This window comes from Sorex araneus, chromosome 2, assembly GCF_027595985.1.
Source record: "Sorex araneus isolate mSorAra2 chromosome 2, mSorAra2.pri, whole genome shotgun sequence".
Classification (NCBI taxonomy): Eukaryota; Metazoa; Chordata; class Mammalia; order Eulipotyphla; family Soricidae; genus Sorex; species Sorex araneus.
Window position 1 is genome coordinate 346,472,902 of NC_073303.1, and position 21,351 is coordinate 346,494,252.

At 41.7% G+C, this 21,351-nt stretch overlaps 1 protein-coding gene across 12 annotated transcripts in view; it reads left to right on the top strand.

Moving 5' to 3' along the window:
• FHOD3 (formin homology 2 domain containing 3) overlaps positions 1-21,351 on the top strand; it is a 450,025-nt gene that overhangs the window by 192,945 nt on the left and 235,729 nt on the right. For all 12 annotated transcript variants that reach the window (XM_055127826.1, XM_055127828.1, XM_055127830.1 and 9 more), the window contains exons 4-5: positions 2,939-3,006; positions 14,982-15,087. In XM_055127826.1, coding sequence (XP_054983801.1) covers positions 2,939-3,006; positions 14,982-15,087 — 174 coding nt within the window. The remainder of the gene's footprint in view (positions 1-2,938; positions 3,007-14,981; positions 15,088-21,351) is intronic.

The window sequence follows — 21,351 nt, forward strand, 5'->3', positions numbered from 1 at the left end:
AGAAATTGTAATTTGTTTTAATTAAAAGACACCTGGCAGAAAAAGGAGGAAAATGTTTGGCATCATTCAGATATCTTTGGCATTGAGACAGGAGCATTTCTCATCAAAAGGGTAAGAGGAACCATTAACCCTCTGAGGACTTATGTTGTAGTACCAATGGTGTCACATCCATAAGTTAAAAATATGGGAACGCAGATGGGTGGAAAGCTATTGGATGATACCAAATTGCAGTGATGTCTATAAGAACCCTATATAAACAGGCTAAAAATAAAAGGCTAGAAAAAGATGCACCACTCAAACACTTTAATTTTTGGAAAGTAGCATAGGATTGCCAGGGATGAGAGAAATGTTTGATGGAAGGTTGGTTGACCCAGAAGCCACAGACAATCTATACACAGGAGCTGGGAAAATTTGCAGTTAGGGTGCATGCTAGGCCTGGTTTGGATGCCAGGCACCATATGATACCCAAATACCAGTGGGTGCAGCTCTGGAGGTCACTAAGCATTGCAGGCACGGTTCTAGAGTCTCTGAGCATTCCAGAGTGATCTCAGTAATTCCAGCACTGTAGGGCACTTAGCAACTTATCTTTTTTTGCATTGAATTGATGCCCCCTTTGACTAAGAAGCCCGAGGTCTCCTGAGCACTGCTTGGATGCTCTCCTCATCCCTGCCCACAACCACCACCCAAAACTAGGATTCCTACACGTGAATTTACCTAACAGCAGACTTTCAAAATGACTAAAGTAAAACGCCTAAAGCTGAAAGGAGAAGTCAACAAACTCTCATAGTTGTAGATTTTAATACTCCCCCAACAGTGCCCTGTAAAGTGGTCAGCAGAATCTCGATAACAACATAGAAGAGGTGAACAAGAGTTTGCCAAGTACTAGCAGAATAAACCCTCTTTCAAGTGTACACGAGGCATTCAGCATCATGAATCATTCTGGGCATGAAGAAAACCTTAGCTAATTTGAAATTATTCATACAAAGTGTATTTGTCACCATAAAAAGTCAAATTAGAAATCGGTAACAGAAGGATAACTGGAAAAGTCCCAAATGATTGAAGGTTCTTTTTTCCTAAACCACTTCAAAAACAGTTCTTTTTCTTTTTAAATGAATGAAATATCCAGTGGGGTTTTTTGTTGTTGTTGTTGTTGTTATTGTTGTTGTTGTTAGAAGTGATACATGCCAAAGTCTTTTTCTCTGGGAGTTGAGAATTCTGAGATGTTAGTTGAAGTACCCAAGCACATGGTCGCTCCTGGCATCTCCTACAGGTGTGAAGTTACCTTTTTTTGTTTGCTGTTTCTGCATTTCAAGGCCACACCCCCATCTCAGAGGTCAGCTTGAGTCCTTCAAACCCCATTTCTTAGGATCTAAGAAGAAGTAGATGTTTGCTTGAGGCTTGCTGACTCCTCTGGAGTTTTTCTCCCAGGTCATTATACTTTCGGAAGACGGTGCATTCGCTCTTAATCAAAACTCATCATTAATAAGTGACTGTATGCTACATGCTGTAGTTTGAAGTGATGAATCCCATCCTATGATGCTCAGACCACAAGGAGGGCTCGGGTTCAGGCATCTTCTCTGGGCCCCGGCGCTGGAACCCTGTCTCTGCTCCTGGCTGGCCGTGAGGCTGTAGAAGCCTGGCTGCACACAGTCTGAGGGAAGGCCAGAGGGTCTCCCCCAATGGGAGTGAGTGGGGCTGGGTCACGTGACCCCTGAAAAGAACTTTGCCTTTCAGTCTCAGTGCCGCAGATAGCCACTCGGGGTTCAGTGGGGGGGGGGGCATTGTCATTTTCACCCAATTTTGTATCCCTTTCTTTCACATCAGTGTTTGAAATGCACAAAAGCCTCTTTCCTATAAATATTTTCTTCTCCTTTCCACTTACCAGTTGTGGGGCCAAGGTCACATAGATAGGAAGTGTTACCACATAGATAGGAAGGAGCCACAGCTAGTGTGGGGTTAAGGTCACAGAGATAGTAAGTGGTAGAACTGGGTTTGAAATTTGGCCATCAGATTGCTTCATCTTTGCTCTCTCACCAGGTCTTCAACACTGTATCCCTGGTGCCTTGAACTGTCCTTGGCAGGAAATAGGTATTGGTTGGTTTATGTTGGGGTGAACTGGCCTCAGGGGCTGGGACCGGAGAGCCCTCAGCACCTAAGTCATGACCGAGCTTGGATTCTGGGGAGCGGAGCAGAGCTGTGCTCCCAGGAGTCCTGCATATACAGAGTTTCACTCCCCACTCTTCCAGTGCATCCTTAGCCCTTTGCAGTGCCACCACCAACTAGAATCGAGTTCTTGCTCATCTGCCATACTGTGTCCTCGAGGGTTGTGTCCTATGTGCAGCTCACTCTTTCAGGGAGCCTGCAGCCCCCAAACAGCGGGTTAGTAGATGGCAGCCAGTCTCTAATCCAGATAACAAGCCCACACTTCCGTTTGCTCAGGGCTGGCACCTGAATATGAGATCATGAAGTCAGGGACAGGACGTGCTCAGGAGGTCTTCCTGCCCAGCAGCTCATCCATAGGTGAGCCAAAGGATCCTGAGGGATAGCTTGTAGCCTTTGTGTCTCGAGGTGACCGTCAGAGTCTGTGGCAAAGACGATGCTGCAGGGATGCCCGAGCCTGGCTACAGAAATTAGGATGATGGAGAGGTGGGGAGTGGTGGAGGATTCCATGTCAGCTGTGTTTGTTTTCTGGATCTGGTTGCTGGCCATGAGGTCTGGGAGGTTGGAAATCTGGGTGTCAGTGTCCACTGGTCACAGTCCCTCTTCTGGCCTCGGAGGCAGTCTGGCCTGTGCTTAGAACTGTTGGAGTGCATCTGTGTCCACCTCACTTAGCTTTCTAGTGGCGGGCATTTGGTGACCATTCATCCCCTTGCCTGGCTCTTACCACTCAGCCCTTGATCCATTTGATTAATGTTATATGTCATATTTTTTTTTCCAGAAAAACTGTACAACTCCAGTGGACGAGACTTAAGAAGGGCCCTTTTCTCCCTGAAGCAGATATTTCAGGTAAAAACAAAAAAATACACTCTTTGGTTCTCTTGATGCATTGTGTGTGGAATTAGCTGCAGATAGACTTATATCTTTGATTTAAGAAGAAAAGGGATTTTTCAGATTACAGTGTATATTAGGTCGAGCCAAAACATCAATTGAGACTTGTTTCTGAAACCATATCATATATTTCAAACATATATTTTATTTAATTTATTAATTTATTTTTGAATCCTTGATTCTTTATTGATAAGTAAAACATCCCAAAGAGAATGATCATAAAGCAAATGAAAGGCAATGCCAAATGTTACTACCTGTTTTATGTTAGACCTTAAACATGTGTGCATTATAGCACTTTATAAAATCTGATCTTAAGGAAAAAAAAGCAATAACAAACCACCCACTCCCCCACCAAGAAAAGACCAAAGACAGGAAATGCCTAAAAAAAAATTAACCCTTTATATTACTTAATTCAAAGGATTGACAAACATATTTTAAACATAGGGATTACAGACAACATTTTTGGTTAAAGTAATGTTTCCACATTTACTTTAATTTTTGAATGAAGAGCTTGTTTCTGATATAAATCAATTTGAGTTCTGCTCCCCAATATCGGTCATCCCCTTCCTGCCTCAGGTTCTCTCTCTGCTTCCTGTCAAATTTGGCATTTATGCACCTGCATGTTTCCAGTCAAATGGTGAATGTTCATCAGTCTGTGATGTTCTTCTCTGCTGATTTCATGTCTGCTGGCCTGTTGAATCGTGCTTCAGCTTCCTGGCTTGTAGGCATGTAGGCATGGATAAATCCAGCTATGTGAGCATATGAATAACCTGTGTACGAGCAGGTCACTTTGTTCATTTTCTCTTGGTGGACAGAGCAGATCATTTCCAGTGTTCAGCCATGTAAACTGTGGCGCAGTGGCTGTCCCTTGCTGTGTCTCTCAGGAGTACCCTTTCAGCTTTTTCTCTGAAGTCTTCCTACCCTGAGAAAGTTACAAGCTTTGTGACGAGGTGTCGGCAAGCATAGAGAAGGACTTTGTGACTAAGCCCAGGTGATAGCTACGGGGGAGAAAGACAGAGAGTCAGGGAAGAAGGGGGCCACTGGGCAGGGCCAGCTTAGGATACAGCTTTGTGGAGGAGCCAGAGTAACACTCACTTGTGTCTGTGCTGGTTCATTGTTTTTCTGGAATAGCTCTGGACTCTATGGCAGTGGTTCACTCTTTTTTCACACCTGGTAGCTGCAGACTGCTGCTTGAAGGGGTATTCCATATCTTATGAGTTCTCTTCTCCTCCAGAACCAGGGACCATGGGTCAGCGATGACTCTAGTCTGAATGACAGTCCCCTCTGTGGGTGTCTTCCTGCCTAAGAAGGGATGGCACAAAGGCAGATCAATACTCTGTCCCATCTGCACATCTTCCCATTCTTTGCAAACTTGTTCTCCCATGCCTGCGTCTTTTCCAAGTGCAGGGTCTCTTCTGGATCAGCGTGTCTGGGGAAAGCCCTCTTTTCTTCTCTTTCAACAGTACAGGTGGGAGACGTTTGCATCATCACACCTTCTGCGGCATGTCTCAGGAATGCCTTGAGGGCTTGGGCTCTGCCTCCATGCAGGGCATTTCTCCTGGAAAATTTATAATCGCTGTCCATGGCCCTGCCTGCTTTTGTCCCTCCCCCCATTTCAGTCTACTTTTCAGTTTCCTAACAAAGGGCTTTGAGGAAGACATTCTCGTTGGTATCATGTAGCCTTTTGTGCTGCAATTGAATTTGTACCATTGATTCTTGAACAACAATAGGGGGTTATGTTGTTTAACACCCTTCCTGCTCTGTGAACAAAAATATGTGTATAAATTTGGGGGATCACTCCCCAAATATATTATTTGTAGCTTCCAATTGATCTGAAGCCTACCAATAACAAAGTCAGCAACATTTTTTATGCTGTATCTACTATACTCTTATAATAAACTAGAGAAGAGAAAATATTTAATAAAGTAATAAGAAAAATGCATTTATTATACTGCACCATATTAAAAACACTAAAGCAAGTCAACAGTTTTTTTTAACCCATGTTGGTCAAATAATCATCTGTGGAATATTGAAGCCTCTTGAGACTTAACTTCTGCTGCCCACATCTCTTTTTTCAGCTGCATTTGAAATTTCACCCATGATTGCATCCTGGCAGTAAGTTGGGCTTTCTGTCTTATGACCTTTGCCCCTTAACCTTTGTTTCTTTACCAGAATGAGTTTCTATTCCACATCTATCCTCCATATGGCTCAGTTTTGTTCTTGGTGTCTCCTGCCAGGGATTATCTTTCTAAACAATCCCTCACCCCAGCCATGATAATCAGATACCTCTGAAGTTTTTGGTGTTGACATGTGATACAGACCTCAAGACACGAGTGTGGGGCACTCATTAGAGTACAGTAGTCTGGGCCTCCTGGATATCATTGCTGGGTCTTTGGGGCCTAGTGCAGTGACTGGTGCCACTTGACTGGACTGGGTGAGCTGGGTAATCTTTCCTGTCTCAGACTGGGCAAATACTATGCTTGTGATCGGTCCCAGAATTCCACTTCTATGAACCCATCTGCATCTTGATGTTGCTTCACTGAGCAAAACAAAGTTGCTCACCTCCTTTATGTCCTCCTTTCTAACCTGGTTCCCCATCTGCTGTCTGCTGAACTCTTTTTTTCTTTTTAATTATTTTATTTTATTAGTGAATCACCGTGAGATAAAGTTACAGACTTACAGGTTTTCATGCTTACGTTTCAGTCATACAATGATCGAGTGCCCATCCCTCCACCAGTGCCCATTTTCCACCTCTAATGGTCCCAGCATCCCTCCCACCACCCCCATTCTGTCCCCTTTACCCCATCCTGCCTCTTTGGCAGGGCATTCCCATTTGCTCACTCTCTTTTTTTGGGTGTTGTGGTTTGCTACAGAGGTATTAAGTAGGCATCTTGCTCGGTCCCTTACTGTGCCTCCAGAACGCCAAACCCAGGCCCTCCTCACTCTCACTAATTTAATCCCTCAATCTGCTTGTACAAATTGCCCACTTTTTTGTTTTGTTTTGGGTCGGCACAACTGGCAATACTTAGGGGTTACTCCTGGCTCTGCACTCAGAAATTATTCCTGGTGGTACTTGTGGGACAATATGGGGTGCCAGGGATCGAACCTGGATTGGCCACATGCAAGACAATGCCCTATTATCTCTCCAGCCCCTAAAAATTGCCCACTCTTAGCTTCTTGCAAAACCTGTTACTTACCTAAGTATCTATGGCAAAGACACACAGAGAACATCTATTCCAAGGGACTTTAAAACACTGTAATTTCTACACCTTGAGTAGGATATACCTTGAAAACAGAGAACCTCTTCCCCCTACCCCCAACCATTAATGGTTTACAGTAATCATAACTGGTGTTGATGGCATTAACTAATCTGAGATGTGTGTGACTGTGGGGAGTGCTCAATTTGTTATTCTTACTTCTTGAAGATTAGGCTTCTTGGTATATGTAGAGTTATTATGTTCAAAAATATTTAATTTTTTAAATATTAAAGGGAATATATGATATATCATAACATAAGCACTGCAAATAATTAGCAAAAAACACCTCTAGTACCAAAATGCTAGTTTTAAAATACTAAATGAACCAGAACTCCTTGTTGATCCACAGACAGTGGTAGGAAATGGTTAGGATAAACTTGGAGCATCCTATCATAGGGATAGCAAGGAAGCTATCAGATACTACTTGAACCATTGACAAAAGAACTCACAAGCTTGTTGAAGGGTCTTCCACCCACTTGTTGCCAAAAACGGGATAATAAAAGCTTGATCAAGGATGATGAACAAAGAGCAGTGAATAAAAACATCAAATCTGCCTGAATGAACCAATAAATTAATAATGAATTGATAATTAATGAAAGAAGATAGTGACCCAGTTCAATATTTTGAGTTATGGTGAAATTTTAGAATTTCAGATTCACCTTATCTTTGTCTACATGAGTTATAGGATAATCAAATTGTGGTTAAGAATTTTTGTTTGTTTTTGTTTTTTTGGTTTTTTGGGTCACACCCAGTGATGCTCAGGGGTTACTCCTGGCTCTGCACTCAGGAATTACTCCTGGCGGTGCTTGGGGGACCATATGGGATGCTGGGAATTGAACCCGGGTCGGCCGCATGCAAGGCAAACGCCCTACCCACTGTGCTATCGCTCCAGCCCAGTTTTGTTTTTGTTTTGTTTTGTTTCGTTTTTAAGAATTTTTGTTTGTAAGATTAAAACTCAGCAAGGAAACACTGGCTTTGAAGAAAAAAATATAAGAAAGAGGGCTAATAGATCTATACAGGGCTTTACATCCCCATAAAAAAGAATACACATTCTTTTCCAGTGCACACAAAACATTTTCCAAAATAGACTACGTGCTGGGCCATAAAACATACCTCAATTGAATCAGGAAGATAGAAATTGTATCAACTATCTTTTCAGACCACGATGTACTGAAGATAGAAGTGAATCATGCACAGATGCAGAGAACCAAATCAAACACCTGGAAATTAGTGTTCAAACTCGTTGAACGAGTGTGTCAGGGAGGAAATCAAGGAAGAAATCAAATGATACCTGGAAATAAATGAGAATGAAGACACGAGATGCCAGAACCTGTGGGACACAGCTAAAATTGTGTTAAGGGGAAAATTTATAGCCTTGCAAGCATACCTCTGGAAGGAAGAAATGGCCCACATAAATAACTTGACCTCACAGCTCAAGACCTTAGAAAAGCACCAACAAAAGGACCCCAGGCCAGGCAAAAGGAAAGAAATAATAAAACTTAGAGCAGAATAACAACAAGTCTCACAGTGGAGACATTACTGGTGCCCACTCGGGCAAATTGATGAACAATGGGACAACAGTGCTACAGTGCTACAGAGCAGAAATCAATGACATGGAAACCCAAAAAACAACCTGAAAGATCAATGAAGCCTAAAACTGGTTCTTTGAGAAAATAAGATTGATAAACCACTAGCAAGACTCACAAAGAAAGAGAGAGAGAGATAATCCTAATAAACCGAATCAGAAATGAAAAGGGGGACATCACAACAGAAACCAAAGAAATTCAAAAGATCATCAGAGACTACTTTGAAAGTTTGTATACCACTCAGAAAATCAAGTACCTCGGAATCAGCTTAACTAAGGAGGTAAAAGGCCTCTACAAAGAAAACTATAAAATGCTACGAAACAAGAGAACCTAGAAGAAATGGATAAATTCCTGAATTCCTGTAACCTCCCAAGGCTGAACCAAGACAATCTGAAATACCTGAACAGACCTATTACTATCAAGGAAATTGAAACTGTAACCAAAAGTCTCCCCAAAAATAAAAGCCCAGATCCAGATGGATTCACTAGCAAATTCTTCCAAACATTTAAAGAGGACTTATTCTAGTTCTTTTCATGCTTTTCCAGGAAATTGAGGAAACAGAAACACTCCCAAACAGTTTCTATGAGGCACATATCACCTTAATATCAAGAGCAAATAGAGACACCAGCAAAAAAAGAAAATTACAGGCCGATATCTCTGATGAAACGGATGCGAAAATCCTCAATAAAATATTAGCAAATAGAATCCAAAAACTCATCAAAAAGATTATACACCACGACAAAGTGGGATTCATCATGGGGATGCAAGGATGGTTCAACATTCGGAAGTCAATCAACATAATCCATCATATCAACAAAAGAAAAATAAAAACCATTTGATTATGTCAATAGATGCAGAAAAAGCATTTGACAAGATCCAGCACTTATTTATGATGAAAACTCTCACCAAAATGGGTATAGAAGGTATATTCATCAATATAGTCAAAGCCATCTACCACAAGCCTACGGCAAGCATTATCCTCAATGGGGCAAAACTAAGAGCCTTCCCTCTACGATCAGGGACCAGGCAAGGATGCCTACTATCATCACTTCTGTTCAATATGGTACTGGAAGTACTTGCAATAGTGGTCAAGCAAGAAAAAGATATTAAGGGCATTCAGACAAGAAATAAAGAAATCAAGCTTTCACTATTCGCAGATGATATACTATATTTAGAGAACCCCAAAGCCTCTACCAAGAAACTTCTAGAAACAGTATACCTCTATAGTAAAGTTGCAGGCTATAAAATCAGTGCCCAAAAGTCCATGGCTTTTCTGTACACAAATAATGAGAGAGAAGAAAGCCACATGGAAAAAGCAATCCCATTCACAGTCATGCCTCAGAAAATCAAGTACCTTGGAATCAGCTTAACTAAGGAGGTAAAGGACGTCTACAAAGAAAACTACAAAATGCTACTTCACGAAATAAAAGAGAACACGAGGAAATGGAAAGATATCCCCTGCTCATGGATTGGGAGAACTAACATTGTCAGAATGGCAATACTCCCCAAAGCATTATACAGATTTAATGCAATCCCTACAAGGATACCTATGAAATTCTTCAAAGTGGATCAAGCACTCCTGAAATTCATATGGAACAACAAACCCCCATGAATAGCTAAAGCTATTCTGCGGATAAAGAAGATAGGAGGCACCATCATCCCCAACCTGAAACTCTACTACAAAGCGGTAATAATTAAACCAGCATGGTACTGGAACAAAGGCAGAGCAATAGACCAATGGAACAGGGTGGAATATCCTTACACACAACCTCAAATATATGATCATCCAGTCTTTGTTAAGGGAGCAAGAAATGTGAAGTGGAACAAGGAAAGCCTCTTTAACAAATGGTGCTGGCAAAACTGGATGGCTACATGCAAAAAAATGGGCTCAGACCTCTACCTAACACCATGCACAAAAGTCAGATCAAAATGGATTAAAGACCTCAATATCAGGCTGGAATCCATAATGTACACTGAAGACAAGGTCGGAAAAACCCTTCACAACATTGAAGCTAAACATATCTTCAAAGATGACTTGCCATTGACCAGGCAAGTGGAAACAGAGGTAAACAAATGGGACTATCTTAAATTAAGAAGCTTCTGTACCTCAAAATAAACAATGACCAGAATACAAAGACAATCTACAGAATGGGAAAGGATATTCACCTAATATCCATCTGATAAAGAGTTGATATCAAGGATATACAAGGCACTGGTTGAACTCCACAAGGAAAAAGCATACAACCCCATAAGAAAATGGGGCGTTGAAGTGAACAGAAACTTTCTCAGAGAAGAAATACGAATGGCTAAAAGACACATGAGAAAATGCTCTACATCACTAATCATCAGGGAGATGTAGATCAAAACAACAATGAGGTGTCATCTCACACCAGAGACTAGCACACATCCAAAAGAACAAAAGCGACCAGTGCTGGCATGGATGTGGGTAGAAAGGACTCTCCTTCACTGCTGGTGGGAATACCAACTGGTTCAGCCCTTTTGGAAAACAGTATGGATGTTTCTCAAAAAATTAGAAATCAAGCTCCCATTTGACCCAGCAATACCACTTCTGGGAATATACCTCAGAGATGCAAAAAAGTATAGTAGAAATGACACCTGCACTTGTATGTTCATTGCAGCACTGTTTACAATAGCCAGGATCTAGAAAAAACCCGAATGCCCAGGAACAGATGACTGGCTAAAGAAACTTTGGTACACCTACACAATGGAATACTGTGCAGCTGTTAGAAAAGATCAAGTCATGAAATTTTCACAGAAGTGGATTAATCTGGAGAGTATAATGCTAAGTGAAATGAGTTAGGAAGATAGGGACAAACATAGGAAGATTGCACTCATTTGTAGAATATAAAGTAACAAAATGGGAAGCTAACACCCAAAGATAGTAGAGACAAGGAACAGGAGGATTGCTCCATGGCTTGGAAACCGTGCTGGGGGGAAAGGCAGTTCAAATAGAGAAGGGACCACCAAGTAAAGGATGCTTGGAGGACCTGCTTGGGATGAGAGATGTGTACTGAAAGTAGACTATAGACTGAACATGATGTTCACTTAACATCTGCACTGCAGACCACAACACCCTAAAAGAGAGAGAATAAAAAGAGAATCCGCCAGATACAGAGGCAGGGGTGGGGTGGGGGGAGGTGGGAGGGATACTGGGAACATTGGTGGTGGAGAATGGGCACTGGTGGGGGGATGGGTACTCAATCATTGTATGAGTGAAATGTAAGCATGAAAGTTTGTAAGTCTGTAACTGTATCCCATGATGATTCATTAAAAAATAAAAAACCTTAAAAAAAAGAATTTTTGTTTGTAAACAAAATTCTAGTTTATGACTAAGAGGAAGTAATGGAATTTTTGTAATTTTGCCACCCTGAAGAAAAAATTTCAAGAATTTCAAGAGATGAGCTAAAAGACATTTTAAAATTATGTTGACTGATTGACACATATGAATCTTATTTGATTCTAAATACAAATTGTATAAAACAATATTTTTCAGATAATTTGAAATTTGGATATTGAATAAGCATTTGATAATATTAGAAATTACTAATTTTTAATTTTTATTAGTTTTTTGGGGGGTCACACCCAATGATGCTCAGGGATTACTCTTGGCTTTTTACTCAGGAATTATTCCTGATGGTACTTGGGGGACCATATGGGATGCTGGAACTTGAACCCAGATAGCCTGCCTGCAAGTCCTACCTGCTATACTATTGCTCCAGCCTCCAAGAAAGTACTAATTTTTAAATTAAGAGTAGGTAATTTTAAGCAGAGCTCTTCTACTTTATAGCTGTATATTAATATAGCTATTGTTTAAGTGATATGTGGGAACTACTTCAAAATAATATGGCAGTAGATAGGATGGACTCATAAATGAAATAGGATTATGTGAATTCATCAGCATCTGGGTATAGTAGTCTGTTTTATTTTGGTTAAAAAACAAAATGAAAAAGTTAAGAAATTAAAAAAACACATTGGGGGGTCTTGTTACATAGCCCCTCATGAAACTTGTTCTGTCCTGTTGACTCTGAGTTCTCAGCATGTCTGTTCTGTGATTTATTCATCAACTGTTTTTGAGCAGCCTTTGTCAGCACTGTGTAGACAAGAGTGTGATTGCTATCACAAATTCTTAATCTGTTTGGAAGACCACACACAGATGCACGAAAGAGCTCTAGATCACAGAACAGGGACACATTGGCTATTGAATGGGTTACACAGATTAAATGTTGTCTGGGCTTAGTTTGACTCCTATACCCAGAGGTCTGTATTCCCACCATCTGTTTTTAGAGGTGGAAGTTCTTTTTGAAACCAGACTTGAAGTGTGTAGAAAGCCGCACCATCAGCCGTTTAAATTGAGCTGAATATACTGATCAGCATTAAAAGTAAAATGACCATAGATTAGCATGACTATTACAGAAGGTTCTGAAGTGTAGTGATATTCATTCTTCAGTTAGAGTTAACATGTAAATTTCATTTTTTTAAAATCAGAATCCAGTATTTCCAAAACTATTTGGTAATGCTTATGTAATTTTAAAATACATGTTTGAAATCTAGTACATTGCCAGTTTGGAAGATCTTCACATTATCCACAATTTTTTATTACTTAAATGCCTTATCTACATATATGCATACATTTTAGTTAGGTCTTTGAATTATTTTTATAAGCCCCGTCTCCCCGGTTTAGTGTTTTTCCTGAGCACCTTTGCCAGACAGTCCACTCTCTGCTATATTAATATTAGTGATTAGCTTGAGTGGTTTCTTGAGAGCTTGTTCTCACTTTTTCACCATGAAGTCATGTGTGAACCTAGTTTTAAAGTAATAAACATTTGTTACATGCTTGGAAAAACTCTCTGACTAGACATGAGATCATCTAAATGTTCACTTTTCACATATGCTCATGGAAAAGGATATGGATGGAGAATTATTTTTTATTTCCTTTATACATAGGAGTGTAAAGTAATTTTCCAAAAACTCATGATATTGTCCCGTATTCGCTTGCTTCCAAAGCCATGATTATCTTTAAGTCTGAGTTCACACAGCTGTCTTTCATTACTTTTGGGGCACAGGCATTGCTCCCACTCTCTCCCCTCCTCCCTGTGCCCCCTGAACATTAAGAGTGCTTTCTTGGTTCAGAGGGAGCCTTTGCCTGGCCTGCCCACATTGAGCTCAAGTCCTCCATCCACATAATTGGAAAATGCCATAAAATCAAACTGAAAGACTGATTTCACATACGGACGGAAGAATGATGCCAATTCCTCTAAATTATTTTTTCTTCTCTTTTGGAGATAAACCATGGCTGCTGACCGTTCCTATAATAATAACCTTTCATTATTCCATTAAGCATTCTACTATTTACATCACTGAGGTTTCTTCTTTTTGCCCTGTTGTTATAATAGAAGATGAATGTTCCAGCCTTATCCTAGTTGAATTGGAGATGAGGCACTGTTCAATGGAAGAAATCTTAGGGAAGGATAGTGGAAAATCCTACTCAGAGAGCTCCAGAGAGCTGGGAACCCCAGGAAAATGAGCCTAGGGTGGAGGTAGGGTGCTTCCTGGATAGATTAGGAGCATCTTGATCAAAGTTTTGCCACTCTTGAGTCTCTCTTAGGTAGAAAGTGGAACGTGGAATTAAATGAAAGTATTTATATTGTCTGCTCTTTAAAAATTCCTTGGAAATAAAATGGGAAACAGGTTCTGCTTTTATATGTGTGTGTGTGTGTATACATATCACTGTATCTCTGTCATCCTATTGTTCATTGATTTGCTCAAGCGGGCACCAGTAATGTCTCCATTTGTCTCTGTCATGTACTAGTGTAGCCCAATGGAGTATGGGGGGCTCTTTCAGGGTCAGACATATTATATATGTATATGTGTACATATATGATATATATGTATGTATGTATATGTGTATATGTATATACATGTATGTATATGTATAGACACACATATACATATACATATGTATCCCAGGAAATTTGACTCAGTTCCAACAGGTAGTGTCCAGCTGTTGATTCTTTTTTTTTTTTTCCAGCTGTTGATTCTTTTTAAGCTCCCCACAATATGCTCGAGGATATTGAGTTGTGAGGAAGTTAGGGATGAGCACCCTGAGTGCCTCCAGATGACACCACAAATCCTGGCCCCTACAGGAGTTGCCCACCCAGGAAGCCATGGTGGCAATCTGCTTTATCATCCAGCTCCCTGGTGCTGGTTCTAGGGCCTGTGGGTCTACAGTCTCCTCTTTGGTAACTACAGACTCAATGGTGCCCTCCAGGTCCTGCCTTCTGAGACTGGTTTGCAGACCACGAGAGGTTGTTAGGAAGGATGGTGCGGTATGGCTGTGTCTCTACCTCCTTGCTTGTCCTGCTCATGGTGTAACTCTGGAGACAGGGAAAGTGCATTTCACTTTCTCAGGCAAGGTCTTTGTACTCCTTTTCTTTTGGCATACACTGGTGGCTTTGGCCTCTACACTATGGCCTGTTCTGAAGTTTGGGCTCGTAATGCTCTTTCCACTTACCATCTACTGCTGACCGAGAAATGCATCATAGGCCATAACCTTTGGATTCATGATGCAGTTGATTTTGAACTGATTTTTGGTCATTTTGAAGTAATTTTTTGTCATTGCACATTCAGAAACCTTTTACTCTTGCCAAATTTTTCACGATCCCCGTATACATGACTCCACACGAGGAGCTGTAATTGAATGTTTCCTTCTGTTAAAACTCAAATAAGCTCTATGTGGTCAGTTCATGGGGACTTGAGGGAGAGCCTGGTGATCTTTGAAGAATGAAAACAGAGCACTATAAATATCCCTGACAGTCTGGGGACCTGTTTGCTTTATCTTTATTAGATTGCCCAGAAGGCAAGAATCAGTCTTTGGCAAAGGACATTGTGAAAACTGGTGGCAAAATTCCTCTGGCAACAGTTAAGATGCTTCATTTGAATAGAGCAGAACAATCTTAAGAGGTCTGACCAGTTTCAAAGATTTCTGCATAGCTTGAACAGCATAGCCTAACTGGGTGGGTAAAGGGTGACCTTATCTGAAATCTTGTGTGGTTCTCCCCTTTCCTCCCAGGATGACAAGGATTTGGTGCATGAATTTGTTGTGGCTGAAGGTCTGACATGTTTGATCAAGGTGGGAGCAGAGGCAGATCAGAACTACCAGAACTACATTCTGAGAGGTGAGTTACCTTGAGCCTGTGCTTCCAGCTCCAACAAGGGAGGTCATGCCCAGGAACTCGAATCCTTAGAAAGGACTCATATTCTAGGGGGAGGTAGTAAAGAGATACTCCTGCAAACAAAAATACCTCCACCGAGTTTTATCGATTTTTTCCTAATGATGTTGCAACTGAGCTAATTTTATATTTACTTGACATTTCCCCCAGGTATTAAGGGAAATGAACACACTGAGATTTTATTTCTGTTTTGGGGGGATGGGCTCACCCAGTGGTTCACAGGCCTTACTCTTGGCTCTGTGTCAGGGACCACCCCTGGCAGGACTCAGGGAAATATATGAGATGGTAGAAATTGAACTTAGGTTGGCTGTGTGCAAGACATTCACCCTAGTCACTTTATTATTGCTCCATCCCCCCGGGATTTTATCTCTTGGTGTATAATTGACATATAACATTTTGTTAGCTCAGGAGCACAGCAATTGCTTTTTAATCTCTTTTATTGAATGAAGGGAAAAGGGGCTCATTTATCTTGGGTAAAGCCTGCATCTCAGTAGAAGGGGACCCTAAGCAAGGGGCTGGTTTATCTCCTGGAAAACTATGTTCTCCAGCTTGTATTGTCACCTGGGGATGCTTGTCAAAAGTGCATATTCTTCCCCAGTTTCTGACTTGGTAGGTCTGGGATAGGTCCAGGAATTTGCATTTCAAAGACAGAGAGCTACCTCCTTGATTTGATCGTTTATGAAGCATTGTTTATGAGGCAATGCGTGTGTGGAGTTTGGAGCACTGACTTGTTGCAGTTCATAAAGTTAATGCTCTTTTCATTGTCACAGTATTTTCCTGCACCTTTACAGGAGAAATTTTATTTGCTCCTGTAAAAAGCTGTAAATGGCAGAGCCAGAATCATTAGGCAGTACCATATGGAATGGCTGCAACCCAAGATTTCGACCTACAGAAGGAGAAATTTGATATAGTTCACTATTATCCCCCTTTACAGTTGAAAATTATGAGATTCAAAGAGGTGTTGCATTAAGTGATTTTTCTCTAGTGGCCATGCCCTTGGCCCTGGGGCTCACTGGGTTGATCCAGAGTTCTGTTGCCATTCTGCATGCCTATCAGATGCTGTGTTCCTTTAAGGAAAAGCACAGCTCTTTTCCCTAGGATATAGGAATAAATACATGAAATATGTGACTTAACACCAGTTGTCTACTGTGAAAGCTGAATGGTACAGGCAAAATAAGTGCCCTGTGTGTGGGAAAGTTTTCATGGACTACCTTCTGCACTGAACTCTGGGTCCTCTTGCTTGGCTGTATGTGCAGGGGATTGCTATACAAAGAGGTAAAAGGGAAAACGTGGGACTTTAAGAAACACATTTAATGAGATCTGTTTTCAAGTCAGTGTTAATTGTTTTTGTGCTTCTTTGGATAAATGCTTGACATGGGTGAGAGTTCCTTGGTCTTTCATTTTCCTCTCCCTGGTTTGATACTGTTGAGTCGACCACTTGGTCCACTCCGACCTTTTCCTGAGAGATCCTTATTGCAAATTATCAGTGGGAGTGTATGATTGATCAGTTGGATAATTTCTATCCAAAGTATAGTCAAAAAGGTAATGGGAACTTTCGTGAGATTTTATGCAGAGAAATGGACCTAAACTCTGACATGCTCTGCTGCCTGCAGTGAGACTGTATCTATAGACATGGGTGCAAGCTTTGATTCTCATCCTCATGTTCTCCATTCAGACTGCTACCACACTAGAACCAGGGAAGGCATGGAGATAAGGTTGAACTTATCTTCTTCATTTTCCAAGTCAATTAGAACAGAGTTCATAAGGTGAATTATACAGAAGGAAATATTCCTGAAAAACTGCCTAATTCTGAATAGTGGGTTGATACTGGAGGTAATTTTTTTTGTTAGGCTTAACAAGTGTATATCATTTTAATTTTAAAATACAGGCTGGAAAGAGAGAGTACAGCAGGTAGGGTGCTTGCCTTGCATGCAGTCAAGATTCAGACTTGATACCGGCATCCCATATGGTCCACAAGGAGTAATTACTGGGTGCAGAGCCAGAAGTAAGCCCTGAGCATTGCTGGGTGTGGCCCCCAAACCAAAATTATATACACACGCACACACACAAACATCTTCCCCTGTGGCCACCCAACACACATACACTTTACATATCAGAAACATCAACATGTTTATCTCTAATATTTTGACACCTGTCTAGATGTATTTGATTTCACTAGCATTGCTGTAAGCCTCTGCATTCACCTATATTCAAGGCTGAGAAGAGGAAGCCCCTGCTATATTCAGTTCCCTCTAATCAGACGGACAAAAATTGAAGGTCAGAAGCCCTTGCATTCGTCTTGGAGATTAGAACTGGGCCACATTATCACCTGTGGCTTCCAGGAAGGCTGGCAAAGGATTTGACTTCCTGGACCTTAAAGGGAGGCAGCCAGAGAACAAGGGTGTGGTTTTGGGTTGGGGGTTTCAGGGCCCACCTGCCATGTGGAGGGGGTTCAGAAGGAGAGAGCCAGCAGGCAGAGGAAGCCCTGTCTAGGGAGCAGCGACAGATGGCCTGGGTGGGTCTGAAGTGAGGGCCAGCATGAGGCTGAAGAAATCACTTTCACAGGTGGTAGAGTTAGCTCCATAGCAGCACATGGCCCCGGATGGTGAATTGTGTGCGTTGGGCTTCCTGGCAGTGAAATATTAACCTAGGGGACTTCAGATCAGCTCTGCCTTAGTGAGTGATTATCATTAAGTTTGCAGTGATTTATTAACTTGAAGTGTTCCGATCTGCTGCACCAGAAAGGCGCCAAAGAGCCAGAACTCCTGACTGAGGCAAGATCCCTCAGTCCAGACAGTTCTAACACAGTGACATGGCCCCACATTACCATGCAGCCCAGCAGGGCCTTGGCTTCTGGGTTTACTTTTCTAGTAATTGGCGCTGACCAGTGCGGCCTGATGGCTCACCATGGAAATCAAGCAGTAGCTCATTTCCATCCAGGTTCCTGCCCAACAGATCCCACTTTCTAAGGAACGGAGGTACCTTGGCATGCTTCACTGAAGCTGGAGCTCAGAACACTTGGTAACCAGCTGTGGGCAAACATAAGCAAATTTTGATGTATCTTACCTAACCCTGTACCACAAAAGTATGCTAGAAATACTTTCATTTTATACTTCTACTTTATGTTTGCAGAGCATATTAACTTTTTACAGAATAAGAAATAAATGGACGAATTCTTAGGGCATGATTTTTGTATTTTTATACAAGGATGCTATCATCTTTTTTTTCCTAGCCCATGTGGGAGTCACCCCTCCCTGACCTTGCAGCACTTCTCCTGGTGGTTTTTTAAGGTTGGGTTCCTCTGCCAGCGGCCGGAAGGCATGTGCAATCAAGGACAACCTCTGAATTGCCTCTTTGTCCAACCTTGTTTTAGCCATCTTACCTTGGGGGAGGTAGGGAGAGGTCAGATGCAGATCAAGAGAGACAAACCTGAGTTTTTCAGTTTGGGAGAGAGTTCGCTAAGCCAGCAGAGCCAGTCAAAAGCCCAGGGGTTATTATGAGGTGAGAGGTAAAGCATCACCTTGATGGTAGCTTCTGGAAAGTTGGAATAAGTGGTTTTTGGGATGTCCCTGGCCCTACAGGACTCTGTTCTCTGGGCCATTTAGGTGAGTTTACAGTGGCTCACAGCTGACAGACACAGCAGGTTCCCAGGACTGTGAACTTAGTAAGATTTTGGAGAAAGGAAACTCACCTTTAGATGGAGGCTCAAGATTGGGTCATAATGGCACTTAAATAGTCACATGACAGGAGCTGGAGCGATAGTACAGCAGTAGGGTGTTTGCCTTGCACTCACAGACCCGGGCTTGATCCCCAGCATCCCATATGGTCCTCAACCACCACCAGGAGTAATTCCTGAGTGCATGAGCCAGGAGTAACCCCTGTGCATTGCCAGGTGTGACCCAAAGAGCAAAAAAAAAAGTCACATGACAAACTAAGCTATAGACCAGAGCTATAGGAGAACATGCCCTTCACCAGGTGACCTTTAGGCCCCCCTGCCCCCCCTTTCTCTGGCAAGATGCAAGCCCCACGCATCCAAAGGAAATGAGACTCTCGTTCATTTGGAGGCCCCAGTCCTTTCCACATCTGCTTCTACAGTGCCTTAAATTTATCTTTATTTTCACATTCAGCCTTCTGTCAGCTCTTTAAAAAAATTTCCTTTTTAAGTCCCAGGAATCTGTTGCTTTTAGTTGAGGATGTATCTACTGAGAGGTAAAGATAGGTTTTGAGTTACGGTATAGTCAACTGCTCTCCAAAAATGTGAGCTGGCTGTGGGAAGAGGGCTGCAGAGCACAACAGGGAGGAATAATATTTATCTGACTTATTATTCTTGGATGCTATAGCTAATGATCTAAAGTTTTTCATGATAGCCAGTATTTAATATAAATCTACTGTGGAATTTTGTACCTCACAATTATTCTTATTGAAAGAGGACCTAGAACGGTATATTCCTGGGAACATAAACTTTGTATGCACACACAGAGCCTTTGCTGTGGGCTGTGCCAGGCCCTTGCACTGGACAAAGAAAATGAGCTACCACCATGCCCCAGGGAAGGTCCAGGAGGAGCTACTCAGATTGTCTATCACATGTGTCTTATGTGTTCAGAGTCTGAGCTTTGGGGCTTTGGAGGAAGAGCAGGAGAGAATAAGAAAGACCGTCACCCCTTCTGGTAATTTCTGATGGCCACTGCCTCTAGTAGAGCTGGCTAGTTTACTTAACATGTTGATTCGAGCATTGCAATTTGTGTAAAGCAAGCCACATTCAGTTGTAAGCCATTGGTGGCATTTGCCTATGTCAACTTGCTAAAGCAAAATGTCCCCTAATCTTAAAAACAAAACCTCAGTTTTCAGCAGAACTAGGTAAGATCCTAAAGCTTTAGGAGAGAACTGTAGATTTTGCTTGCTACTGTAAAATGGTTTTTAAAACATTTTAATGGTAGTTAACACTTAAAAATTTGGATGCTGGAGTCCAAAGAGAGAGAGAACAAGAGTTTAAGCATTTGCCTTGCATATTGCCAAACCTGGTTTAATCTCCAACACCACATAGGGCCCCCTGAGGTGAGAGTGAGTGATCCCTGAGCACAGAGTCAAGAGTAAACCCTGACCACTGCTGAGTGTCGCCCCCAAAGCAAATAAAAGCAAAAAACTTAATACATATGTGATGCCCTGGTTTCACTGTCCAGTACTAAGATTAAAGAAAAGGAAAGAAAATACAGATTTAAGGGTATTTATGGTGTTTTAATTTTTCTTTTTTTTTTTTTGGAAATAATTTCAGTCTTGTCAAGTATCACTGAACCATATTCCATAATTGCTTAAAAATACTTGCAGAACTTACTGAGGATTAGGACTTCCAGTGAGATATTCTTGGCCAGCTTGTATATCACCAGGAATAGAGAAACCATAAACAGTCTATGAAGAGTTAGGATCTTAGCAGGTACAAAGTGACCAAAGAGTAATTAAATCAGAATCCTACCCCCTAGAAAAAATGGAAAGGTTGTCTATGGGAATTTTGGAGAAAAGGAGGAAGGCTGAGGTGGGGGAAGAGAGGCACTAAGAAGAGTGGATGGGAACCCAGTGGGAGTGACCTGTTCACTTCCTGAACCATGCTAGGTCTTCAGCGTTGTATCCTTATTTTATTCCACTGTATGTCCCTCCTAACTCACCCCTTACCCAGTGCTGGGTGCACCAACAGACTTAGAAATCCTCCTGTTTCTGCCATAAGTGCTTTCTCTACCCAGTCAGGTCTTTGAGGCTTAGTTATGGCAGCTTTGATGTGGATAACAATGTGACCCAAGTATCACAGAGAGGCTAGGGCTCGTGCTGACAAAGAATCCATCCTCATGTGCTGCCTCTTCTGTAGCTGAGGTGACAGGCTGTGTGTCCCCACTGGAGTGTCAGGGAATCTGGCACAAATTGGAGTCCTGGGGTGGGAGACACGCACAAAATATTTTGCATATAGTTGCATAAATATCTAACCTACATATATTTTGTTTGCCCAAACTGGCATGATAGAAATATTTTAAGTAATTGTAAACAATTATAATCAGAGAGATTTAATTTTAAAAAAGTAGAAATTCCTGAATTTTCTTGGAAACTCAAAGGTTTGCACCATCATGGATCCTGAATGCTGCCTGGCTATGATGAGCCGAGGTTGGAAGAAGCTGATCTCCTCATGTGGTGCCCGTGGCCTCTGTTTAACACAGTTCCCACCAC